General features: G+C 43.6%; 2 protein-coding genes across 4 annotated transcripts in view; both read right to left on the reverse strand.

Annotated features, from left to right (window-relative positions):
* Window positions 1–248: 248 nt before the first annotated feature.
* Window positions 249–15000, reverse strand: DUS1L (dihydrouridine synthase 1 like). 3 transcript variants are annotated; one of them, XM_086473462.1, is made up of 13 exons: window positions 14764–15000; window positions 11299–11407; window positions 10293–10343; window positions 8741–8853; window positions 7925–8007; window positions 7652–7755; window positions 6713–6857; window positions 5982–6078; window positions 5529–5617; window positions 4578–4744; window positions 3952–3989; window positions 930–1005; window positions 249–598 (listed from the first exon to the last, which is right to left on the reverse strand). In XM_086473462.1, exons 1-13 carry the CDS (start codon window positions 14998–15000, stop codon window positions 450–452), a joined length of 1458 nt encoding a protein of 485 aa, XP_086329588.1. In that variant the 3' UTR covers window positions 249–449. The 3 variants fall into 3 exon arrangements, with proteins under 3 accessions (XP_086329588.1, XP_086329587.1, XP_086329589.1); XM_086473461.1 differs by having other exon boundaries at window positions 5529–5683; XM_086473463.1 differs by lacking the exon at window positions 14764–15000 and adding an exon at window positions 11584–11601.
* A 4313-nt stretch (window positions 15001–19313) lies between these two features.
* Window positions 19314–27508, reverse strand: part of FASN (fatty acid synthase) — a 39304-nt gene continuing 31109 nt past the window's right edge. The window contains exons 36-42 of the mRNA XM_086473855.1: window positions 27041–27283; window positions 25355–25543; window positions 24291–24518; window positions 22885–23105; window positions 21449–21547; window positions 21078–21329; window positions 19314–19977 (exon numbers count right to left, since the gene is read on the reverse strand). Coding sequence (XP_086329981.1) covers window positions 19840–19977; window positions 21078–21329; window positions 21449–21547; window positions 22885–23105; window positions 24291–24518; window positions 25355–25543; window positions 27041–27283 — 1370 coding nt within the window. The 3' untranslated portion in view covers window positions 19314–19839. The remainder of the gene's footprint in view (window positions 19978–21077; window positions 21330–21448; window positions 21548–22884; window positions 23106–24290; window positions 24519–25354; window positions 25544–27040; window positions 27284–27508) is intronic.

Below are 27508 nucleotides of genomic sequence, written 5' to 3' on the forward strand. Positions count from 1 at the left end.
ACAATGTGGTCATAGCAACATCTTACAGTTTTACATTCATATTTTCTATTGGTGAAGAAGTCCTTAACATTGCTATTTTTAGCACACGAGAAGGCTGTTCTAATACAAGACATTTATTCCCCAATATTAAAAAGAGGATGCGAACAGTTAATGAACATATCAGAGGCAGATTGTGAGGGTAGCTTATATAGGTTGCCCCCGCCCAAAAAAATGCAGCATTTTCAGTCTTTGAAACACAGCATGAGCAATTTAATTGCATCCTTTTTATTTCAAATGCAGGATAATTCCCTGAGTAAGCAGCTTTTTACTTAAATAAAACTTTTCCGGAACTTAAAATAAACCTGTGGAACAAGTTCATACAGCTGACGGTGAGCTGGAGATGGCATGTTCTTTGGCCCAGGGAAGCAGAGGCCTGGCAGGAGCTCTTTTAACTATTCATTTCCAAAGCTTCACACTGCACTGTCACCAGCCTCCTTCAGTACAGCAGTCTCCCCCACAGCTACATCTCTCCGACTGAGCTCTGGGGTTTGAATTACTCTTTGACTACTCTGCCATGAAAGGGATTTTTCATATTTGGTCTTAAAAAGTAATCCATGACCTGAAGAAACAAGGATGGGGGAAAAAAAAGAAAAGAAAGAAACCAAAACAAACACAACCTGAAATGAGATGACTGCACTGGTAAACAGAACAGCTCATTCTTTATAAAGAATGGGGCCCCATAGTCTGGAAACCATGCATCCCAGGGCTTTGGAAGCAGAAGAAATACTATACATAGAAGGAAGAGCAGGCTTTTAAAACTGTATGGTAAAATTTTAGATGGCTATGTATGTAGAGTTTAGCCCACACCCCATAAACCAAAGATTAACCTAATGAATATACATGGCAGACAAGACATTTGCTCACCAGCTTGTATGGACAGCTGCGCTTACCTGGACAGTCTGCTGTCTCTTTGAACGCTCTTTTCTTACAGCATCCTCGGCACATGTTGAACACGCATTTATTGCCCTGGGTTGGGATGGGGGGGGGGGGGGGGGGGGGGGGCGGGGGCGGTGGTGTGTAAACAAGTGTGTATCAGTGGAAATAAAATTATTATTGTTTACTATAATAAGCAGTAACAATACAGCTCTGCACATTCAGACCTTTGGAAAACAATGTGAGCTCATACATTAGGTAGTCACACCTCAGTCTAATGAAGAGGACAGAGTTGCTGTCATATGGGGGGGGGGGGGCAGAGCTAGCAACTGTTCATACATAGAGAACAACAACAACAAAAAAAAACAAAACAAAAAACAACAAAAAAAGTTCCACATTCAAATTCTGCAACATCAGTAACCTGTGGGGTTACACAACAGAAGCAGGCAAGCGCCCTAAGTGCTTTGGAACAAACATTATGACATTTGTTGCAGGTGAGCTTGCTGTAGTTCTCTGCAAAAGTAGTATGTGAAACATAGTGCCTGACATGCTTGCCACCATCTGTAGCTACTCCTAAAATAAATGTTACCACAGCAATTACTTCCCTACTTGCAGTTTAAAATATACCTGAGCATATAGTAAAATAAGTCTGACCCTTAGGGGACAGCAGCAGTTGAGGCTGGGATAGCTGAACGCTTGCCTATACTTGCCTGGGTGTCTGTGGTGCTTTGGCTCACACATGCTCAGTGATCATTTAGGAAAGTGGGGTTGTGTGGTTTGGTGTCTCCCTCCACCCCATTCCTTCATGTTTAGAAAGCCCTTGGTTGAATTTTTTTGTTGGTGTTCTTGCTCTCTCCCTGCGCACCATCTGTCCCATTCCCCCCCCCCGCCCCCGATCTAGGGAAAAAAAACAAACAAACACACACAAAACCCACTACCAGGGCTAGCCGCAAGATTTCAAGGGCTGCCTGCAACATTAAGAGCAAACAAAAAATGAGACTAAGCCCAGCTTCAGACAATCATGGTTGACACACCACGCTGTCGTGTGGATTAGCTATGGAACAGGATGGTTTTGAAAGCAGGCCAGATGAATGCTCAATGTTTTCCCAATAATGAACATAGCAAAAAAACCATTTTATTCTGTAGCTGCCGCTCCAACCTCAGCCCCAGCTGGCGGCTATTTCCAAGGTGCTCCAATAGTGTTACAAATGAGAGCAAAGCCACATGCGTGTGTGTCCCTGTCTTCCCAGCCCCATAGCTGTAATGCTATTTTTTCAGCTAGAACACAAAATTACTCTTTGCGCCTTATTCTGCTTGTATGTCTCGATACACAGGTATATTAGCAGCAATAAATACAGTCTGCTCACTCAGCAACAGCTCCCTGTCAAGGAAACAGCTATGTTCCCCAAGGGAAAACAAACAAAAAACCCCAATGAACTCTTTTCAAATACAAAATATTTGACATTTCAAATATATATGCTACACACAACCTGGAAAACTGCTGGCTTGTTTAACATTGCTAATGGTGAAAGCTGATGTTAATGTGCTAGCAAAAACAGAGCAGAGAATGACCAAGTGCTCATTCTCATTCTGATTAAGAGCATACAGCCAAAAGCCAACAAAAACAGACCCGCAGATTCCTGCCTGACGCTCACTAAAGACTATACTGTGATGATGTTTAAAGTACTTGTACTAGTACACCAATAATGTTTTACAAGGGGATGTAGTGATAGGACAAGGAGTAATGGCTTCAAACTGAAAGAGGGTGGATTTAGATTAGCTGTAAGGAACATCTTCACTGTGAGGGTGGCGAGTTAGATGAACTTCCCAAGATGTCTTGGAAACAAATCTCCAAAATTCCAGTAATTACACATGTATATTCTACTGTGAAAGTAAAAACAAAACCCCTCTTACTAGGGTTAGTGGTGGGTGGTGTTCTTCTGCAAGGACTGAGAATTTGAGTAATTGGTGCGGTTATTCATAGAATCATAGAATAGTCTGGGCTGGAAGGGACCCCCCCCAAAGGCCATCCAGTCCAATCCCCTGCCACGAGCAGGGACATCTTTAGCCAGAGCAGGTTGCTCAGAGCCCCATCCAACCTGCCCTGGAATGTTTCCAGGGATGGGGCTTCTACCACCTCTCTGGGCAGCCTGTGCCAGTGTTTCAGTACCCTCATTGTAAAAAATGTCTTCCTTATATCTAGTCTGAATCTACCCTCTTTTAGTTTAACAACATTATTCCTTGTCCTATTGCAACAGGCCGTACTAACAAGCCTGTAGCCATCTTTCTTATAGGCCCCCTGTCAGCACTGGAAGGCCGCTAGAAGGTCTCCCCAGAACCTTCTCTTCTCCTGGCTGAACAGCCCCAGCTCTCTCAGCCTGTCCTCACAGGGGAGGTGCTCCAGCCCCCTGAGCATTTTCGTGGCCACCTCTGGACCCGCTCGAGCAGGTCCGTGTCTTTCCTGTGCTGAGGACCACAGAGCTGGACGCAGCACTGCAGGGGGGGTCTGACCAGAGCAGATGGGAAGAATCACCTCCCTCGACCTGCTGGCCACGCAACGCTGCTTTCGATGCAGCCCAGGATACGGCTGGCCTCAGAAGGCCGGCTCAGGTCCAGCTTTTCATCCACCAGTACCCCCAAGTCCTCGGGAGGGCTGCTCTCAAACCCTTCATCCCCCAGCCTGTATTGATACTGGAGGTTGCCCCAACCCAGGTGCAGGACCTCGCACTAGGTCTTGTTGAACCTCATGAGGTTCATACGGGCCCACCTCTCAAGCTTGTCCAGGTCCCTCTGGATGGCCTCCCATCCCTCAGGTGTGTAAACTGCACCACTTAGCTTGGTGTTGTCAGCAAACTTCCCGAGTGTGCATTCGATCCCACCGTCTACGTCACTAATGAAGATACTAAACAGCAGTGGTCCCTCCTCTGAGGGACACCAGTCATCACTGATCTCCCTCTGGACATTGAGCCATGGACCACTACATGGTCCTTTAATTTCCATCTAATGGAAATGCTGTAATGGACACTGGCAGTGACTTACCTTAGGGTTTCCACATTGATCACATTTTGCATATTTGGCTGGAAAAGAGAGAGAAAGAGAAAGAGAGAGAGAGAGAGAGAGAGAGAGAGAGAGAGAGAGAGAGAACTGATTTCAGCAACGGTATTTTAATGTGAGAGAATTAAAAAAAAAAAAAAAAATCAGAATCAGACAAAGCTTGGCACTTTTCTAGCCAGAGACTCTTTTCGAAATAAAAGTACAGTACCTCAGTGCAAAGGTAAAGACACTTTGACTTTTTTTAGTACCTCTAAGCTAAACCCAAACACAGAAAACTTTAATCCTCAAGTCAAGTGTAAAAGAGGACATCTACTTGAAATGCATACGAAACTTCAATTTCAAATACTAGTGACAGCTACAATTTAGTTTGTAAAGCATTTTGATCTTAAAAAGATGCTTATAGTGGATCAGTGACCCACTTCTTTGATCCTTATTTTCTTTACTAATGAACATAATTTAAATCGCATTGCCTACTACCGAAATTTCCCGACAATCCCCCCCCTTTTTAAAGTTTCTACAACTACATAAACAAGGAAAATAAATAGTGGCAATTTATGTCAAATGTGATATCAACAACTTTCTATGCATGTATGCCAATAAACAGAACTTACGTTTTAAAGATGGATCAAAGCTTTTATTTGGATTTCTTAACTTTTTTTTTTGTTTATTCTTTGACAGAAGCTCAGAATTTCCATCTTCCTCCTCTTCCAGAGCACGTTTCCCTCGCACACCTTTTTCAGTCCCACTGGCTCCATTCTCCTTGCATCTCTCCTTTGGCCTGAAACAGTGAACATCATCACAAGTTGGCTGAAGGGAAGAAGTAGGTGTTCTCTGGTCACTATTCTGGTTTACAGAAATCTGGGTAAACTGTAAACCTTTCTATCATGGCTAAATTACAAGGAAGCGTCATTGAAGCCTTAGAAGTGGAATAGAAAAACCTCACTTTTTTGTTAACATTGGCTGTTAACAGACACACTGTCAGATATATTGGTTGGAAAGTCATTGAAAATTGTCCAGTTCAATTAGGCACCTCTTAACCTGTTATTCCCAGGTTTTACTTAATCTGCTTAAGTATTTACTGAAATATTAATCTTGACACACCCATTCTCCTCTTCAACCCAATTTTCACAACAGGAAGAGAATAAGCTATCTGAAAAGCTAGTCCATACAACAGAAGCATCCTTTATAGAATACAATTTAGTCCCAGTCTTTGCTACCCTGGCAGCTACCAGCAATATTCATGTTACATATAGCAATAAGGTACTGTCAGGTAGCGTATTTGCTGCTCATCAGATTCTCCTTCTGAGTTCCAGTGGAATTCTTGGTTTTTACTTTCCAGAGAGAGAGCAATCTGATGAGGAACTAAAGAAGATGCATACAATGAGCAACATCCTCACGAACAAAGCAATAACCAGGAAAAAACCAAACCAGAATAAAAATAATCCAAAGTCTTCACTTATTTTCAAATGAATATAAGCTCCTAGAACAGAAGTTGATGGCTCTATACTGATGGGGTGGGAAAGGCCTATTGACACCTGTCCATGTTAGAACAGATAACTCACCCTGGCCTGATGTATGGCTGACAGATCCAGTGGAAAAAAGGCAACCCTTCTTTTGGCTTTTCTCCTTCCTTCTGATTAGCTATTTCTTCCTGCAGCATAGAGTAACAGTCAGTTTTCCTGGAGTTCTCAGGAAATACTCTAAATAATACTTCAAACTCCAGGAAACCACAAATTGGAATTTAAACTAACAGTTACTGACAGTTAAATATAGGCAAAACCCCTCTACTATGACAGATTAATTGAAGCAGATTTGTAACTCCTAAATCAACTTTATCCCGTGTAAAGCTGTTCAGGCTTAAGGGGTTGCCACTGTAGTAAACTACCAATATCAAGGCTGGTAAGCCACAAAGTTCCAATGAAATGACTAACGGACACTAACTGCATGACATACACGGTAAGTTCCCACCAAGTGTGGACAGTGATGTTCTGGGAGATTAGGGCCCATCTTGGTACCTGGCATCGTAGTTTCAGCTCCCTGTTGACGTCTACAATGCCCTCTAGAGTCTTCACTTTTGCTAGTTCTTCACGCAGCTGCTGGTAAACTTGAAGCCTGAGGCAAATCCCAAACATCAAGTCGTATTTATTCATTATTGCTAGACTGAGGAGACAACTAAAAATGTCTTTATAAAAGCTTTTTATAGATTTTTTTCTTGCTGCACTTGTTTTTGGTAGAAGCTTATTTTCTTTCTTGTAATCCCACAGAAAAGCACACATACCTGCTCCTCTTTGCCAACTAAATACTTGGCAAACAACCAAGGTACTTTGAGATAAGGTAATATGAACGCACTGTACATCAGCTGCTCCTCAGTAACTGCCCATGGCCATGCTGTTACTCCACAATAAATGCAAGACAGCTTGCCTCACACTGAACAAGGAGTTAGTTAACTCATGTTTGCCATAAAGTGGATGTGGGCATACGGGCAATTACCACATGGTAGCTGATGTGCTGTGAGCTCATGCCCTAGCTTAGCTTGTGGTAACTTGTTCATTCCCCATGCCCTGTTTCCCAGATACACAGTGAAGGGTAAAAGGCTTCAGCCCACCTTCTCTCCAGCCAGGTAAGAAAGGAAAGAAAACCTTGCAGCATACTAATTCTGGCCAAACAAATCCTTGTTCAGAAAAGCTAGACACTTGCTAAGCAGGAGGAGCCCTGAAAACATTAAGAGTTCTCTGGAGATACTCACGTGTGATGCCAGAGCTTGAAGAGATGAGCCCTAACATAAGACAATGGACAAGGGTACTTCTGCACTATCTCCAGATACTCCTCAGCCATCTCCCACACCAATGGGTTTCGGCCCTCAAACAAAGCTGGGTTATGAAGATTACCTTCTAGGGAATGAAAAGAAATACTCAAACTTTCATTTCAGGATTGAAACAGAAAACAAAATGTAGGCTCTGGAGCTTGATCAGCTCTGTTGTGATTCTACCAGCCAGTCACAGACACATCACCCATGTACTCACAAAGAGGAACATGGGGTCCATAAAACTCCAGCCTGACCTCAGGATATTGTATTTCATTACACAATTTTTAATTGCGCCAAATAGCTCATATCTAATGAATGCACATTTTCCAGAAAGGCATCCAATCTTGACACAGAGATAGAAAAAAAAAATTTAACAAATAGAGAAATCACTGCTTTTCTTGCCCAGTGGTTAAATACTTGGACAATGAGTGTCTTACTTTATGTCTGTATTCATATTTGTCTGGCCTAAGTTTACAGATACTGCTTTTCACTATGCGCTTCTCTATTAGCTTCACAAACCTTTTGTTAACCAGTATTTTCTAAAAATAAGATCCTACAACCCCCCTGAAAATGTTTCATTGCTTTAACTGTGTGAGTGATGGAAAGCTTTTTCTGATGTCTATCCTAGCTCTTCTTGTAGGAAGTTATGCCAGTTCTTTCTTGTCCCAGCCCAACATGGACTATCTGCAGGAATACTAATCAGCAGACACACTTACTGCACCAGTCTAAGAGCAGAGAGAATGGCCGCTTAGCTTTCAATCAAAGCTGTTCACTGAGTCAGTCTGACGTAAGCTTTTAATAAATGTATATGGGGCTGCTAAGAGAGTCAGAAACAGTTCATATTCTCTTCTGTTATGAGTGAAAGTTCATTTTCTTTACCTGCACTCATGACACCATGCACTCCTGTCTTACGGATACATTCTTCCACATCACTGAGACACTGGATGTTTCCATTTGCAAACACAGGAATGCTTACAGCTTTTCTATACCAGTGAATAAAACAGATGCATAAAACGGAGAATTAGAGTTAACTCAGAAATTCTACTCCTGTCACAGATTTGTTTGCTCTTCAATGCCACTGCACACTTTGCTTAAAATCTACCCTCATAGCGTGTTAGCAGAAATCCACTAAGATCGGTACTGCTCACTAACCTGACAGCTTGAATGTGCTCCCAAGACGCCACGCCAGCAAGTGGTCCTTTCTGTTCTTTAGTACGGCCGTGCACAGTCAGCAGCTAGAACACAAAGCTACATTTACTCTTCATGTGCATGAAGCCTTTGCACAAACCCACCGACAAAAATTTCCTTTCACCCCATACACTTCACGGATGCCACTGAATTCCCACTGCTATTTCAACAGTGCAGGGACTTTGGTACCACAGAAAGGTATCAGCAGCTCACCTACCATGGCATGCTTTTGGGCTTCTTTCAGCTTGCTATTCCACAGCATGACAAGATCATATCTTGGGAGAACCTACAGACAGATTTCCTACCGCATCGGCTGCCATTTGTGATACATTGAACTGGCTTGCTCCTCAGCAGAAGGCCTGAATACCCTCAGTGCTGGCTCTAACCACAGACCATCTCTTCCAAATTAACTGGACTTAAATCCTAGAAGGCTGCCTGTTTCTTCACTAGTGGTGGTCACCTTCCATACTGTTTTATTCTATAGCCCTGTGGATTTCATGCATTCACACTGCCTCCTGCAGCACTATGATAGACTGAGATGCTCAGCCACTGTGAAGGATGCAGTGATCACAAGACAGACTCTGAAAACATGATGTCTTCCGTCTCATACTATTGACCTGCTGCCTGTGACTGCAAATTCATACAATCTCTCTGCATCCCGTTTTCTCCGTCTGTAAAATAATGTAGCCTATTCATCTCCACAGTACACCAAGATCTGGTCATCAGATGCTTTACACATTGTGTCCAATGCAACAGTACAGGGAGCAGCTGCCTCCTTACCTGGCAGCCAGCTTTCTCCAGCATCTGTGCATACTTCACTGTCTTGTCAATGTCTGGGAAAACGCGGATTTTGCATGTGATGGGAACAGAGAGCTTCTCGTTAGCCAGTAAAACTGGGAAAGATTGAAAAGACAGGTAAGTGGGCTGCACAATGCTATGAAAAGTGCCTACTCTCTTCATGATCTGATAGTGGGTGTGGTATGGAAAAAGCCTGAAAAGTTAATGCTACGCAGTTCTCACAGCTTAAACAATCAGCAATGTCCTCTGTAATCCTTATTGCATAGGTTAATCAAGTAATACTAAAACATGAAGCACGAAATCTGCATTCTAACAAGAAGGAATAAAACAGTCACCATTTAATAGCCCTAACATTTTCAGTTTCACAACCTTCACCTTCAAGGACCACTCCCCTCAAATCTTAATCATTGATACAGGTTCGCTATCATCACAGGCTATTGTACTCCTCCTACTCTGCCAACAACATTAACACTTGTTTGTCCACTTTTCCTACAAGAGACACTTTGCTTCTTTCCAAATTTCACCCAAATAACCGCGACAAGTAGAGTCTTGTCCAAGGCAAGCAGAGGCTTATCCACTGAGGTAGGCTGTGGATCCAAATAAGTAGTAAATGTAGGTTACAGAGTCAGGGTAAAATCTAGAACAACATGTTAAACTCCTATAGTCTTTACACAGTGCACAGAATCGGAAAACTACTAAAAAGAGAGCTAATGAAGACAGCCAACAGGAAAACACTGAGCAATGGCATGCCTGAAACTCTCTTCCAGAACTTGGATGTATAATGCAGGAAGTCACCTCCTGTCTTCTAATCCCAGGAGCTCTAATGATAGGTACTTCCTATCACCCTTTCAAAGGAGCAAGTAAAGTGTATACAGGTGCAAGCAGAAAATAGTATTCCACCATTTTAAAGAAGGCTGGGGAGAAGGAGGAAGATGAAGCTTTGCCCACCTTTTACACAATAGCCTAATACGACAACTCGCTCACTAGCCAGCCTGGGTTCTCACCCAACTAGATGACCTGGGTTCTCTTCTCACCTTGAGGCTGTTCTGATTTGCATCTTTCACTCCTAAGAAAAGTGCCCTAACAACAATATTACATGCTGGCCAGGGAAGCACTGCCTATCTTTCCAAGTTCTCCGCAGTGTCTTTGTGCCGAACATCATTCAAGATTCCCCGGACCACAGGGAATGCAAACAGAAGTAAGGCTCTTTAACTTAACAGTTCAGACACTTGCTTGGAAGCTGAGTGAAGGGACATTTTCAGCTCTACACAATGACCCAAACCTTGCTTTTTAAATCAGTTCTGAACGTATTTCTTAAAATAATACCATACTGTTCACAACTGCTACCGAGAGTCTGAAAACATCCTTGACAAATTAGAAGAGACGCACAACTTGCTATGGTGCGGACAGTTAAGAGTACGCTGAGTTGAACGTGAAACATGCTGTGCCTCCTTTCCCCTCAAATCCCTAAACCTTCTCTCAATGACGAGTTCATCCCATTCCCTCTCAAAGTGAAGCCTCTCTAAAGACTTACTCATTCTCTGAAGAAGATCCCACTCCTCTTGCAGAAATGCTCCGTAGTGACCTATAATAAAATAGCGTATTAGTGTCTTGTACAGAAGAGAAACATTCTGAAGCACATGGCTTCCGTAAACATTCACATACAAAGATCCAGACACTCATATGCCTTACTGGCAGAAACACAGTTGCTCTGTCCTGCCCAAACTGTAAGAGTTGGATCATTCTGTTCCCCATGCCACCCCAGAGTTACAGGATAAACAATGAATCCCCACACCCTACTTTCACTGCTGCTCCCTAAGGCTGGTGTGTTGACACTGGCAGCTCAAAGTCCAACTTTCAGGTGTTTATGTCAGGTGTTCAAAAATTCCTTTCAGGATAAACCCTGATCAGATTGACAGATCTATTTGCCCTGTACACCACTGATCACCTCCTATTAGTCTTTGAAAGATATTTTAGAAGAGGAATGGGCAGTTACTGAACAAATGTTTCCTCAACATCCTAACTGATCCAAAATTTTCAAACACTGGTTCTGGTTTTGATTTTGAAACATAGCTATCTTTGCAGTATCTTGAAGGGAGTCAGCAGGTGCTAGCCTCTTATACACTAACGTAAATAAATCTGGTGCAAGTACCAAGGAAATAGGAGGTGCCGAGTGCCTGCATGACATAATTTTAAATTCAGTTTTGCAAAATTAGGCTGTTCGAGCAACTGAAATCAGCAAGGAAATCAAGTTCTTGCTAAAAGTACTTTTTCTGAAGGACATTCTAGACACAAGAGCTGTCACTCAAGAGAAGTTGGAATTAATTCTTAGTATATCTAATTTTTGCTTCAGGTACTACAAAAGTATTACCTGTGAAAGCGGGTGTAACTAAGCCTGACTTCAGCAGTACTGCAGCCACGCGCCCCAACACAACACCCCCCCCAAGGCTTAATTTGGTCCTTTTGATGTTTTACTGCCTTTCAATCACATTTGAAATACGTCATTTCTCTGTTCATCCAGGGTTCAGATTTGCACATACCCCTCTTTGCAATCATTTGGGGGCAACCCAAATTTAGGTCTATGGCATCACAATAATCCTGAGCCAACAGTGCTGCCTGGACAAACACTTCAGGGTCATTGGCACAGAACTGAGAAAGACAAAGAAAAGTGGAATGATCAGGCAATAGCTTTCTTCAAGTATGGACAACACATTGGGATGTAGTTACAAAGCAACTACTTGCTAAGAAAACAGGCATAATATGCACAGTTAATAATAGCAAACACCATTTCTCAAAAAAACCCCAACAAAAACTGTGACACTTACCATCTAAAGATCCTCAACCTTCAAATGACAAAATGAGAAACATGAGCATTCAAGAGGCAAAGAAATATTTGTAGAATATTTTACATGTAGTACCCAAGAATAGGAGGGAACAACTCTTAAAATCCTCTGTAGAACAAACAGCTGTACCATTTAAAACATAAAGGTGGTGCAGAAGAAAAGTTACCTGTCGTGTCTCTAGGTCTTGAGACAATTCAAACTTTGCAGATACCAAGAAGCACCACTGCCTCTAAAATGAATTCACATTAGAGTGGAGTGTGAAACAGACACATAGGGCTGTTAGTCAAATGTCCAGTCTTAAACATAATTAATATAACATTTAAAGAACAGTGAAAAAATCAATTTATTAAGAAAAATTAGGTTAATTTTAAGCTGCTTTCTTGAAGAGGACAGAGCCAGATTATTCTTCTCATTTATGCTTTTCAACAGACTTTTCTAAAATTCATTATTAACAAAACCCAAGGCAATCAAATCTTTAAATAATAGGGATTTAAATTCAAATACATGTGAGCAGAAGGTGTTACTTAAACCCTTCAGCACTATATAAATTATGGCTGACACCAATTAAACCCAGAGTCTGTGACCAAAACCCAAGCCTGCCCAGAAATACTGCAGAACTCAGTAAGGATTGCTGTACTGGGGCAATCCAAAGATTAATCTGGTTAGTTCTGTGCCTTATGTCCAATAGTGGCCAGTGGGAGGACAGGTAATACATCAAACTCACAGTAACTCACACTCTTTGGGCAGGCTCGCCCAGCACACACAGCTTACTGAGCTACAGACCTGTGTTCAAAAGACTTACAGCTTTCCACAACTACTTTAGTTTCTACCACCTGTATTCTTCTGTGGCAAAAGAAACTACCTCCCATGAAAGAAAGGAGAATATACAAAGCTGTACTGAGACAGACCAAAGGTCCACCTCATCCTTCTCTGACAATGGTCAACAACACGTCTAGGGAACAGCAGAAGCTGGAAAGCATCTTCAAGGACTTTGGAAGCAGAGGTGGTGTTTCCTGCACCTAATAACCCTCAGTAGAGTTTTCCTTCATTTGCTTTCTAAACCCACACAATCTTTCAGCACCCAGCATATCCCATGGTAATGAACTTTGCAGTTTATAACTATCACTACCCATACTTAACATGCGTTTCCCATTTGTTCTTTTCAAGCCAGTCATACTTTCACAGACTTATCTCTCCCCTCAGTCAGGGGAGACACTTCTCTTCCAGGGTGAAGAGTCCTCATCCATTTAACTACTCCACATGTGTAAATCACGCCATTCCTCTGCTCATGCCGACTGTCTTTCCCTGCATTATTCTCCAGCTCTGCAGGCCCCTCTCTCTCTTTGGGATGGAGTGGAGGGAAGTACCTGAACCTCACTCAGTACTCAAGAAGCAGAAGCGACACAAGTTTAGAACTGTGTCCTATCTTCCTTGCATCCTTTTCCTGTAGCTAAGCACCGAGCTCATGGTTTCAGAGAACTACTCTAAAAACTGTGATCCTCCTCGGGTGGTATCAGATCTGGAACGACCCCTGACTCTAGAAGACCAGCTCTAAGGACAAGGTGAGAAGTACTGAAACCCTGCAAGATGACTACTGCTCCAGGCCCCTGTGGTTAAGACACCAAATCTTCTTTGCTAGACAAGGGATAAACAGAAAACCCCACTTATCTTCATGAGCTAAGCACTGTTAGCGGCATTTAGGTGAAGAAAATGAGATTTCTGCCATCCTGTATAACCACTTTAGAATCTGGGTGAGATTGACTATCTTGAACTCACGCGCATTTGGAGAACATCTGGATTTGTTAACACGAATGGGGTGGATGATGAAGGCAAGGGTCCATTTGGCAATGCCCACTTGTTGACAGAAGATCGCAATCATGACAAACTTACCTACACAGTTGTAGATAAGCCGGCACTTCTGTATTGCAGTGCTGGGAAGCACAGGGGATAGCTCCACCTGACGTGCTTCAAAGTTAAATTAAAATTTCAGCATTTTATATTCTTCTTCTGCAAAGTCATGATCTTTAACATATTTTAACATAAGCGTGCATGTTATGTCCGCTAATAATTTTGACATTTACAATGATTGGTCCACCCTATTAAATATCTTCATTAATATTCCTATACTAATATAATCATTGGTTATCTTACTGATCAAAATCTGATATACAAATTAGGATGGGGAGGATGTGAGGGTCTTCACGTTAACATTCCTTTGTTTCTATGGTTTCATCACATAAGATAAGAAAACATGCTAAGAATGTGCACTTTCACTCCCTGTACCTGTCTCCCTGTTCTGTGTTCTGGACAATTTCACAATCCACAGCAGCTTTAGCTTTGACCTTCTTCGTAAGGCCTGCATCTGCTGTCTCTTAGCATAAGTGAGGTTTTGTATATTTCTTACTATAATGTAAACTGATCAAATCAGGAAATCAATACAAAACGTTAGCTATTCATTAAAGCAATTAAGGTGTTCATTAAAAGCAATTAGTTATCAATGAAAAGTAATTATCTATTCAAAATTCAGACCTGATTATAACACACTTGTGAAGAGAAGAGAACCATTAAGGTTAGAAAAGACCTCTAAGATCATCAAGTCCAACTGTCAACCCAACACCACCATACCCACTAAACCATGCCCTGAAGTGCCACATCTATGTGTTTTTTGAACACCTCCAGGGATGGCGAGTCCATCATTTCCCTGGGCAGCCTGTTCCAGTGCTTGACCACTCTTTCAGTAAAGAAATCTTTCCTAATGTCCAACTAAACCTCTCCTGGTGCAACTTGAGGCCACTTCCTCTCGTCCTATCTCTTGTTACTTGGGAGAAGAGACCAACACCCGCCTCGCTACAGCCTCCTCTCAGGCAGTTGTAGAGAGTGATAAGGTCTCCTCTCAGCCGCCTCTTCTCCAGGCTGAACAACCCCAGTTCCCTCAGCCGCTCCTCCTAAGACTTGTTCTCCAGACCCTTCACCAGCTTCCTTGCCCTTCTCTGGACACGCTCCACCGTTACCCACGAGCGCGCCACAAGGCTAACCCCGGGGAAGCTCTTCCCGGCAGTCCCTGCCGCCGCTCCCGGTGCCAGGGCCGACGGGGCGCAGCGGGCGGGCCGGGGCGGGCGCCGCTGGCCTTTCCTGGGCGCCCGGGGCGGTCGCGGCGCTCACCTGCACGATGAGCGGGCGGTCCTCGGGACAGGCCTCGCCGTAGAGGTTCTCGCGGCGGTAGTTGGCGTCCCTGAGGAAGACCTGGGCGTGCAGCATCGGCGTGTAGCAGAGCTGGGCGCCGTGGCGGCGGCTCAGCAGCCTCCAGGCCAGCTCGCTCTGGTCCACCATGGGCGCCACGACGTAGTGAGCGCTCCGCAGCGTCTCCCTCCAGAAGGCCTCCCCGCGCAGCTTCGGCATCTCCCGCCTGCCCGCCCGTGCAGCGCTGCGGCAGCTACCGCCCCGCGCCACCGTACCGGGGCTCGCAGCCGCTGCCTGAGGCTCGGAGGCGGGCGCGAACGCTGGGCCCTCGCAGGGCACCGAGGCGGCCGGACGGTGCCACCGCCATCTCGCTCCGGCCGGCTCAGCCGTGCAGTTGCGCCCCGTCCCCTCCGGAAACCGCGGCGCTGCCAGCAGGGGCCGCGTGCGGAACCGTCCGGGCAAACGGGGGTCAGGCGAGTAGAGGCCGCGCTCCCCCGGTTTTCTGTCGCGGTGGCGGTCACTGGCTGGGCCGCTCCAGGCCCTTCCCGGCGCTCGGACCCCCCCGCACCGGCCTCGCTACACACGAGGCCGTATGTAGCCACGCGCACGGGACCCGGACGGCGCCCCGGCCTGAGGGCGGCGGCCATGACGACGGGCACGGGCGATCACCCCGCCGGCGAACGGGCGCGGCGCCGTGGTGCGGGAAGCCCCAGCCGCCGGCCTTGTCCGTCCCTGAGCCCGCCCTGCGGCCCGCTGGGACTGGCGGCACAGCCGCCCTCCCCCGCCTGAGCGCGCGAGTCCCGAAAAGCGGTTTTGGTTTTGCAATTTGGCCTCTGTCCCTGCCAGATGCCAAGGTGACACGGCTATGGAGTGTTACAAGAATTCGGAGTAAGCAAGAGGGTCTCACCAGTCCTTGGTGTCGGATGGTCAGGGCAGAGAGGTGGAAATGATCCATTTGGCTGAACCAAAAATAACATACAAATGTGTTCATTCTGCAGTATTTTATAAAGTTACTGACCACCGTAGGGATGAGCACAGTGGAGGATTTGCCAGTACCTTCCAGAACATCAAAATGCTGCATCTCTACTTGTCAAACATCAATGTAACTTTAGTCATAGGGCTTTAGACATTGTTTCTGCAAAAGAGGAAAACTCAAACAAAACCATTATGTACAATGAGAAAGCACCGGCACCTAAGGAGGGTTCCATGTATAGTCCAATTGTTCCCCAAGTCTGTTAAAGCCTGTGCATTGACAGCCTTCTCAGATCAAGTTCATTGTCAAAGCCTGTAATTCTTTCACCCTCCCTAACTTTCTATTATTCATGGCTGTGATGAACCCTGCCACAAGAAATAGCTAAACTTGAAACTCTTCTGCTTCTACCATCTTCTACTACCTTCCAGAAACCTGAACAGCCAGTTCTCCTATTTTTAAATAAGCAGCTGTTACAACACTCCCATTTCCTCTTAGGCATCTGCTCCAGGATTATTTTCTTTCTTTTGGCCCTGATTTGCTTGCAAGGTGTCACAGAATCATAGATTCTATGTCTGATTTTCAGTTACAGTAACTTAACTAACCGCCAGAGAAACAAACATCTGCTTCCTTAATCACTATTCTATCTTAAATCTTGACCCGAAAAGCTTCTCTACCTCTGCTGTCTAGTATTGATGTTTAAAGTCACCAGTTCTATTACACTATGACCTTTCCTGCATTTTTTTTTTAGCTATTGTCTTTGGCAAGAGAGGAAAATTTCTTTCCCCTGAGGAAGGTGACAGAATAGAAAAGGAAAATACTAGCTTTAATGCTGATGACACGTGTTGTGTGCCGTACATTCTTATTTCTTCCTATCAAGGCCAGATTACAGGTTTAAGTTATACCACCTCTAGCTTCAGAACAGCAATGTGAGTTTGTGAACCTAAACAAGTTTATAGGGCTCACAGGGGACTGTGTTTTTCAGTCTCAAGATTAAGACCAGCATGGTGTAAAGACAGGAAGAAGCTAGCTGAAAAGGAGGATGGAAAGCAAGCAACAGTTGAGAAGAGACTCCCACTTCAGTTTTACAGAGAAGGGTAGATGTGAAGGACACTGCTTCTGCCCTTGTCTTCTCAAAACAAACAACTGCAGTATTTGATTTTACATTACGATGTTATTGTTCTACCTGTGTCTATCTGATAGACTACTGAGAAAAAAAACAAGCAATAGCAGCCCTAGTAATGTTTTTATTTTTGGCACACTATATTCAGCAGCCAGTTACAGAATTGGTTATAGGGCAGCAACTCATAATTAGACAATTATGGAGGGGAAAACCCCCCAAACCACCTTCTGCTTTTCAAATAACAACCACAAGAACACTGAGAGCGTATAGGCTGCAAGTATTTTTTGAGGAACTTCTATTACTAAATCAGTATCTTCAAGCTTTGCTTAGATGACACCATGTGCATATATGTTTATACAGAGAACTTGGCCAACTCCTGCTTTGACAGCTAGAACAGCCTTAGTCCTTGCTCTCTCTACATAGCCCATTCAGACTTGTTAAACACTTTAGCACAGAACTATTGTACCTGTTCACTTGAAGTTTAATCACTCTTTTCTTTTTCCTTTTAGGTTTTAAATACAATCAAGGCAAGGATTCTTTTAACTTTTTTTTTTTCAGGCTCACTACAACTCCCAGTGGTTAAATTTAAAAGAAGCAAACAAACCAGTCCTTTGCTTTATGTAGCAGCCTGTGCTAGGAGGTGCATGGATAGTATGCAGTAGATCTAGTGAAGTTCCATAGTATGGGACATGCCCAGTTCACATAGCCACTCTTCAGTATCAGATTCTTTGCACAGCAAGGTACCTCACCCTCACACAGTACCTGCTTCCCTCCTTCCATTAACACCTAAAATCTAGTCATGATACCGAACAGCACTCTCATTGACCTTGAGGTAGATGCTATTAGTCCCATTTTACAGATAGGGAAATTGAGGTAATCGCAGTAATGGCTTGTCCAAAACTGCAACAATAGAGCCAGAATTAGAATTGGAGAATTTCTACTTCAGTCTTGTGTGTGTGGTAACAAAATCATAGCAACAAGAAGCCATGCTCCATAATAGCAAGTCTTCTTTATTATTATTATTTCTACAGACTCCAAATCAGATATGCCAGCAGCAGTTTTTGCTTTATACCAAGAAATGTGAGATTCTAGATGAAATACAGGATGAAGAAATGGTGGTAGAGAGTAAGACAAAAAGCCAACCAGTGATCAATTCTGTTTAATACTAGGAAAGCCAAAGATAAAGAGACACTCTTCAGACCAAAAAAAGTATTAAAAAAAGAAAAAGAAAAAAGAACAAGACTTATTTTGGAAATACTTTTAAGCTGACATTATGTTGGTTTTATTTCAGATTTCACAAAAGAAATACATTATAAAACTAAAACCAGTTAACCCAGCCACTATCAACAGAGGATGGTACAAGCAAAAGACACTAGGTCAGAACCTGCAGTGGAAAGCCACCCATTCTTGTCACTGGAATGCTCCTGTACTACCAGGATACTTCATTGCAGGATGAGGATGGAGAGAACTGGGGTTTTACAGCAGTTCCAAGAGGCACAATAGCTCCTCCTAGTTGGTGCTTTGTTGCTACCCAGGTCTCCTCTGTATCATAAGTGTAGCAAGGATTTACTGATTTTGGAAAGGACAGATCCAGCATAACAAAGGCAAGAAATTTAATTGAATTTTATGCAAGTTTCCTTTAAAAAGGTACTGTATCTTAAAATCATACCATCAAATAGATTACTTAGCTAACTTATGTGGGATCTCCAGTCTCATTACTGAGAAGAAAATGAATACACAAGGCTTAAGGCAAGCCCTGTGCTAAATAAAATATAGAGGGGCTTTGGGTAGATGCTTGTATGTTTGCCTGAGTTTCGGTTATTGGAGAGCAGGGGTAGGAGGATTTGTTCAGTTATGGTTGAAAAATTCTATTTCCCCCACCCCATTCCAAATGTCTGGTCAGGTGGTGAGACTGGAGGTGGGAGGGAATAAAGGTAAAGCAATAGGCTTAACGTTTTACTAAGGTTCTGATACAGCAGAGCACAGAACCTTGCACAAATATAAACAAAGTACCTGCCTAGGGACACAGCTTTGCCTGTTTTTAATCACACCCAAATTAAGGCTGTTCAATACAGTAGCATCTGTCAAACCATCCACTCTTCTCCCTGCCTGCCCCCTCCTTCCCCCAAGAGTGGACAATGGCAAGAACCCTCCCTTCTACCTTCTCCTTTCTAAACAGGGCAGGGCAGTGGGAGAAAAAGAAAGAAAGAAAAAACAACAACAACAAAAACGCAACAAAACCCCCCAGACTGTTCCAAAGATGCACTTTGGTTTAAAAAAAAAAATAAAAATGGGCAGCTTCCCCTTGTAGAATAAACTTTCCCCTCCAAAAAGGGATGTTTCTTTTCTCCTGTAACCCACGATAAATTAAAACCAAGTAAGAAGTCTCTGGTTTGACACAATAAATACTTAGAATATATCAAATTAAAAAAATATAGTTACAAAAGCCTCAACGGAATTCTCTTTCTGACCTAACTACAGACAGATTCTTCACAGACAAAAAGCTATCTCCGAAATCAGCTGCAGCTTCTCTCCCTGCTCACTGGGCTTGGTCAACAAGTGCCATCACATACCCTTTGGAATACTGTTAAGACAAAACAATATAGAGCACAAGAAATCTACTCCCTAAATTTGTTTTTCATACTGCCAAGGGTGTAGGAAGCAACCATCGGTGGGGGAACCCTCATATCAGTGCACAGTGACAGAGTCACAGCACTAGAGTAACATGGACAGGGATACTAGGGGAAAACAAAGCATAGGAAGGGAAGGAGAGAGAGAGCGTGTGCCCCTAAGAGCTGGGAAAGGAAGAGATAAGCAAGAAAGAAAGACAATCAAGTTCAGCTGGACTGCCCAGTTCTGACAGCAGAGCATGAGACATTGAACAACAGGAGGAGTTCCTTGGGGTCTGTTGTAACAAGGAATGTTCTTGGCATTTTCTTCACCATTGACAGTAAGTAGGCAGAAGTTAACCCTCTCTGACACTGACACGAGGCTCTGCCAGTGAGCTGTGGATGATCCCAATAATTGATTCAACACCATCTCCCTCCAATAAGGTGCGGTGATCCCCTTCAATAATATGGACAGATACTTTCCCATCGCATACCTGCATAAATACAGAAAAGAAAAACTTTACATTCACAATTTACAACCAGCTGTCATCTAACTGTTTTGGGTTTGTCAGCCTTCTGAGTTACTCACAGTAATGCCACTATCTCTTATCAAACTCCCTGGAAAACAGCACCAGTTTTACTTGGACACGTTTTCATAGATCAGCTGCAGGGCATTGTTTGGAACCACTGTTTCAAAGCATGATAGTCTGACAGCCTAGCAGGTGATCCACTCAAATATAAGCTGGGCAGGAAGCCAACCAACCTAACAGAATAATTCACCTTCAATATCAAAGAATGATAAGTAGCTACCTTCCAAGCCCTTAGGAAAACCAAATAACCCTTCCCTCCACCCAGTCTTTCTCCCACCACCATGAATCTTCCTTGAACATCATTATGTAATTTTAATAATATACAAGTTAGCTTGGAATCAATAACAAATGTAAGTTCAAAGTCTGAAGGGATAGGAGATGCCAGAAGCAGGAAGGTAACTCTGAAAAATCACTTCCTTTTCCCTGGTATCTGTACCATAATGTAAGACACTTAACCCTTTTACATGAACAGGGGCTAAGGACCTTATCTAGACTACAGGCCAAAACCCTAAGTTTTTTAGGCCCACAAGAAACCCACATAGTAACTTACACGTGGTCCACAAAAAGTAACTAAGAAAAAGCTGCCTCTATTGTCAGAAGGCTGACACTTGCTCTTCCAAAGTCTGCCCTCATGCAGTGGACAAACTTTAGGGGTCTACAGTGAAAAGAGGAGAGTAGAAGTTACTTCTGTCAAGTTACTCTCTTAACATCTTTATTATCTAAGTCTAAGTATTTAGAGAGCTGCAAGAATCAGCCACAGAAAACACTTATCCAATACAGAGGCTAGACCATCCCTGGGCCCTCACTACTCTGAGAAAACGCCTGGAACCAATCAACTAACTTGGTTTTGGGGACTTTTAACTCTTGTTAGAGCATGATGGCTGAATGATCATTTCTTTCAGGTTGGTTTTGTCTCTTCTCTCAGTAAGGATGATTTTCCATGCTTTTCTTTTGTTCTCCCACATCTCAGGAGAACCTCAGTCACCACTGGGCCTCAGACTGACCTCTGAGAGTCTGTAGTCTCCACCCAGACCTTCTCCATATTCATTGTGAGACTTTGCCCGCATTAGTGTCACATTCCCATGATACTTGGACTCTGGTATATACTTGTCAGCAGCCTTCAGTTTGTGGTAAAAGGAAGCAGCAGCAAAGCTGAGTGCTTCACGATTGATGTTGGTATGAATCCGAGTTATCAGGTCTGCAGCAGCATTCACACGAGCCTCCAGATCTTTCAGGGGCAGAAGAACATCTAGCAGCTGGAAATATTAACAATTTTTTTCCTGCATTAGTCTCAATATCTGAAAAATCCATCTCCATTAAACCACACCTCTTGTGCAACATCAAGAGATACTAAAAAAACAAACCCAAATATTACCTTATTGTATTCAATGCCTGTAAATTGTTGAACAAAGGCACACAATGCTTCAGTCTCCAGTGCAGCCTCATTTCCTTGGGTCAGTTTAGCTCTGTAGCTCTGGAAAAAGAGAAGAATAAAATGCAAACATGAGAGGGACATGCCTGATCTTGAATGTTTGATAAAACAATTACAGAACAAAGGTGTCCTGGGTTACAGTGTAAAATGTGCCAAAAGGAAAAAAAAAATATTCTATTACCATCTTCAGGAGCTGTTGAGACCAGGTGGGGCGGTGCTCCCTGCCTCCCCCCTCTGGACTATCTCCTGTTAATGGCCACAACAATGCCTTATCGCCTGACCCATCGATAACTCGCTCCTGGGCTATCTCCTGTTAATGGCCCATCAAGGAACTGCCTCACGACTCCCCATCCCATTGTGAGATGCTCCGCCCGGGGAGGGGGGGGAAGGAGCCAAGCAGTCCATGCCAAATAAAAACGGAGATTTTGAACACCCTAGCAGCCTTTCTTCCACTGGATTCCCAGAGGAGCTTTTCCCCCCACTGGAGTTCCAGAGGACAAGAGCTACCTACCTACCACTGGACCTTCGGAGGAAGACCAGACTCTTTTACCTGATTGCTGCTTCCACAGAACTGCATCCATCGCTTCAGGAGGACTGCAGCCAGCATCTTATCGGACTGCTACTGCCACCCTAACAGGGTGTCAGGTTGTATTTCTGACTCTGTCAGTGTAAACCAGTGGGTTGTTTGTTTTTTTCCCTGCCTTGTGTTATATATATATATATATATATTAGTAAAGAACTGTTATTCCTATTCCCCATATCTTTGCCTGAAGGCCCGTTAATTTCAAAATTATAATAATTTGGAGGGAAGGGGGTTGCACTCTCCATTTCAAGGGAGGCTCCTGCCTTCCTCCACAGACACCTGTCTTTTCAAACCAAGACAAAAGGGCTTCGAATTGGAAGAGAAAAAGAAAGAAAAGATAGACTGAAGCTTTGGGTGGGGTGGAGGAGGAAGATTCCTTGAGGACAGATTAGAAGGCAATTGCTGCCTGTGGATTTGCCAAGAGCCTAGTATCCTCTAGAAAGTACAGTAAAATGGAAAGGAAGGCTTAAGCAAGGTTTCCTAGCACCCCTGCATAAGGATTTTGTCTTGCAGGCTCCAGGATCTTCCAGCAGAAATACTAATATTATGATTTGTCATAGCAAGAGCAACATTTGTGTCCTAGCCCTCACAAATTAATGAGGACCACGCCCCCATAAGCTTCCACCCTTCAGCCATCTCTAAGCATCCATGTCTACAGCTGTCTCCCAACTCCCCTGTTGAGAAAAGTCTGTCAGCTTTTCAGATGGCTCATTATCTAGAATAGTAAGCTGCCAGAACATGAGCCCTGATGACACAGGCTGGTCCCCTGACAGAAGATCATCTTTGTATCTCTTACCTGAGTGTATGCTGCCACAAAGGAATGAGACCCATCAAAGAGGAATAGACTGTTGAGCACATGGGGAGCATTCTGTTGTGCTTGCAGTTGGGAGCACATTTCAAAGGCTACACAGGCACCGAAAGAATATCCAGCAATGCGGTAAGGTCCTTCAGGCTGTATCTGCTTCACACAGTCAATATAATAGGCTGCCAGGCTCTGTATGCTGTCCAAGGGAGCAGCTAGAACATGGAAGTGAGTTAGAAACACTGTTGAAAAAACACTGGCAGAGACAATTCATATTTCCATGAGCTCAGAAACAACCCTGTTGGAAACATCCAGCTTATTGTGAAGGTAAGTTTCTAAGTTATGGTTAGCAGCTTACATTTTGGACAGGGAATAGTAGTGTTTCTGCTTTCCAAAGACAGGTTGATGTGGAGAAATGCTAGGCTTGGAAGGTCATTATGCCCTGGACAGAGCAAGGACAAGAGCTGAGCAACTTGTTCATCTGGCAAAAACCAGCAAAAGGATAAGATTGCTGGTATCTGCTTCTCCTTTCTACAAACCTTGTGAGGGGAGATAACAGCTGAAAGAGGGAGCCTTGCAGCAGCAAGACAGCTCTGTTTGGGCTAGAGAGTGCAGAAAAACTGTTTCAGCACAAAACTCTGAAGGCTATGATGCCCTGGAGTCAAACTTTTGCTTAATTATCTAGAAAATTAATATTACAGTTAACACCTCTGCTTAATTCTATACATATATGACCATGTCACTCAACTCTCCGCCTAAACCATGCTATACATAACTCGTGGGAGGGGAAACAGAATAAAAAGAGGAGAGTAAGGGGTAAAAATTAGAGAGGGACTGAAGATACAGAAGAGATGGTTGATGGGCTGGGCTCCTCCTCTTCCACCCAAGACAGGGACGCCTTCTTGGCAAGCACTGCACCTTCGCCCCTGGCGAAGAATACCCAGGAAAAACTTGGCTAGCATTATTATAGTATATTAGCACTATTGCAATACGTAAATTTAGCAATGGCAATTCTGCACCTGTTGTAACTGTCACCTTAATAAATGACCTGTATTTGCAACTTTGCGAAACTGCTTCAGTGAAAGACCAGTGAGAGGACTCTGACAGGCAAACGTCACATCCTTACTCTTAACGCGGCCTTGTTTTTCTCCTGCATGCTTATCTGCTGGCAGGGACTTAATGTAACATCCAATTGTTCCATTTCGCCATACATAAGCTCTTCAACCTAACCTAGTACTTCTCTTATTACCTGGGGATGTTCGCATGACAATAGGCGCTACGCAGACAATAGGCGCTGACTATAGGTACTGAGTTTAAGAGTCTACAAAGCTCTCTCTATAAGAGAGCTAGAATTCAGGATGTTATATTTACAATTTCAAGATGCTGAAGAACTAAGATACCTTTTGTGCACTGGAGCCCATAGCAGGGCATATGAAGTCTGGAGGCGAGAGTGTAGAAAACTGCAACGGATCCTTCAATGGGGTGAACAAGGAAAAGAGGGCGCTCTGTGCTCTGAACATCATTGAGAGGGGTGATTGTTGGCCCTTCCGGGTTCACCAACAAGTTGTTCAAATCAAGCTTTGGAGGTTCACCCACGCCCGTCTTCATCAGCTGGGATGGCTTCAGCTCTTTGAAGGGAAGCACACCAAACAAACATAATTAGATTCAGGATCAGTCTTGGTCACGTAGCTAATCCTAAAGGAGAATCTCAGGGCTGCTTTAGATTAGCCCATTGGCTCACTAAATCAGCAGGGCACAGACACAGGGATCTCTGTGTCATAGATACCCAAGTGAGGAAAAAAACCAGCACGCTAACAACAGGCCAATTTCTTTTCAGCTCTAGGCCTCTCTAGCAGTCTTCTCAGCTTCCTTCTTTCTCCTAATACCCGAATATACTGCAGCTACAAGAGAATTACTTTTCAGGATCATCTAATGCTTTCACAAGTCACCTCTTCTACATCTCACATCTGGTTCTATGGGATCTAGTCTTTAGAGTACACGTTAAGCGTGCACAGCTTTATGACAGGGGATACATCAGTCCCAGATAAATAGCTATGAACATTGTCACTTGCTCTGCAGCAACTGCATATGCTTTTAGCTTACAGTAAACAAGACATTACATTGTTTATTCCTCAGATATTAAAAAGGTCTCAAATCACATCCTTCACACAGCTACATAGGAGTACTCGTGCCAGCAGATACTAACCAGGCAAGAAAGCAGCTTTCACACTTTCTTACACCCTGCCCCCAGAACTGATGGGCCTGACCCAATTGTCAATGCACTTCAGCGACATGTCTGTCACTTAAAAGCCTTTCAGCTATTATTTGTTTCATGATTATTTATTTCATGATCTTATTTCATTATTTGATAGAGGCTTATGTCACTAGAGATGAAAGCAATGGACTGAAAGCTTAATTGTTTGGACTCAGGTGACTGGTAGCAACCCTAATCCAGATGCTGTACCCTCTGCTGTCCCGGACTTGGAAGAAAGTTCACGCAGTTTGTTGATTGTAAGGAGTCGAATTTCTCTCATGGTCATAATGATGTCATAGTCTCTCTCCAGGGTCTGGCGCACCTCCACACCCATCAAGGAATCCAAGCCCAAGTCTGCCAAGGAACTCTCAGCATTCAGACTATTCACATCACGGACACCTGAGAAAAAACAGCATGCTAACAACAGGCCAATTTCTTTTCAGCTCTAGGCCTCTCTAGCAGTATTCTCAGCTTCCTTCTTTTTCCCAATACCTGAATAAACTGCAGCTACAGAGAATTACCTTTCAGGATCATGAATGCTTTCATGCTTTCACAAGTCACCTCTTCTACAACCCACATCTGGTCCTATGGGATCTAGTCTTTAGAGTACACATTAAACATGCACTGCTTTATAACAGGGGATACATCAGTCCCAGCTAAATAGCTGTGAACATTGTCACTTCAGCTCTAGACCAAGTTCAGAACAGTCAGATAGAGGATTTTACATACTGAATGCTCTAACTGAAACTGCAGTCCTAGGCCTAACACAAAACTAATCCTCAGATACAACATGAGATGAAAGTTATCAGTGTCAATGATGGTTGATTGCAACACTATGTCTGTCACACTGGAAGAGGAGACTATTCCTCTAGTCTTCATCTCTTCCCCTTCAATTTTCACACTGTTCAAGTCTCTCAGCCTTTCCTTACCTGTAAAAGGCTTCTCACAATAACACTTGTATCTACAGCTCTTCTCATCTCCCTTGTGTTGCCCCAATGTTGCCAACCTTCCCACCATCAGGCTTCTTACTAGCTTCTGCCTTTGTCTTTACACACTCTCTCCTTCCAAACTAACCCTACAGCTGGTACAATCTCCTAGACACTTTCCTGTGACTTCTAAAAGCTGTATTTGTTCTCTGCAATCAGATTTGCTGTGAGTTACTGCACGCAATTCCTTAAGTAATACTCAGGAGACTGTCTTCAATTTATCAGAGCCTCTTTTGGTAGAAAACAAAGGATCAGTACACACTTCCGTCTGCAAAAGAGACAACTGAAGTAGGACATAGTAGAGTTGACAGATTATTCACTTTCAACACAATAACAGGGGACACAGTGGTAAAAGGATGCAGGTTCAGAACAGACAGGAGGACATGGCACTTGTAACATGAAGTTAAGCTATGGTTACTAGATGTTCACGTGGGATGACAGACAGAGTTGATAAAATACACTACCAGTTAGTCACTAAGTACATTAAAGCTACTTTTTGCAGCGTGGAGATATCCCAAGGTGAGCATTTGAAAGCTGGAATAGCACTCAGAACATTAGTCATATATTTGCCCTATTATGTGCTGTCCCAGAATTTTGCTCTTGGAGGCTCTTCCTGTTGATTCTTCATTTGGAGAAAGGCACTGGTCCATTCTAAACAAAATCCAAGACACTCAAGTATGTGTGAGCATATATGTAAACACAACAAGGAAGAAATGCCCCCACCAAAGAAACAAATTGATTATTTGAGAGAAGGAGCAGTGTAAAGAAAAAAAACCCCAAACAGTCCCACACCACCACCAGAGGAAATCAAGAGGAGATGCTGAACAGAGCTCCTATGGCAGCACCACTGCTTTCCAAAAGCATTGAGATGGTAGATAGTGCCCAGCAGTGCTTGTCTGAGAGCACTTACCCAGGATGTGAGCAACAGCTTCCACAAGATCCCGTTGACTGCCTCCTTCAGTTTTTACAGAGACCTTTTCTGCTAGCACAAAACTGGACATGACAGGATGAGGTTGATTCAGGAAGATATCGAGCACCTCCAGGCATGAGCTGATTTGCTGGGGAATGGTTCCCCCAACGACAACCTCTCTGTTTCCCATTGTCTTCAGAAGGATACCCACATCACCAATGGCTCCCCATTGGATTGCCAGGCCTGGAAGAGAGATCAGAAAAAAGAACACACTAGGCAACTAAAACACAGAGCAGCAACAAAAGGGAGTTGAACAGCTAAGCAAAAGCCTGCATTTCCTTTGTACTGTTAAATGGTCAGTGTTAATTCACACATGAATGACTCAGCATAACAGCTAGGAGAGGAAACAGTCTTCAACGTTCATTATTGTTCCAGACAGGTGCACAAGTTTCTGGGAGTTGGTTCTCA

The sequence above is a fragment of the Leptosomus discolor genome, chromosome 15 (assembly GCF_034619465.1).
Source record: "Leptosomus discolor isolate bLepDis1 chromosome 15, bLepDis1.hap2, whole genome shotgun sequence".
Taxonomy (NCBI): domain Eukaryota; kingdom Metazoa; phylum Chordata; class Aves; order Leptosomiformes; family Leptosomidae; genus Leptosomus; species Leptosomus discolor.

Coding starts and splice junctions, on each gene's coding strand:
- DUS1L (XM_086473461.1), bottom strand. CDS start 15,000: ATGCCGAAGCTGCGCGGGGAGGCCTTCTGGAGGGAGACGCTGCGGAGC. Junction 8,854..10,292: donor GGATCTTCTTCAGAGAATGA/GTAAGTCTTTAG, acceptor AATCTTTCCCAG/TTTTACTGGCTAACGAGAAG. Junction 1,006..3,951: donor ATCAATGTGGAAACCCTAAG/GTAAGTCACTGC, acceptor ATCCCAACCCAG/GGCAATAAATGCGTGTTCAA.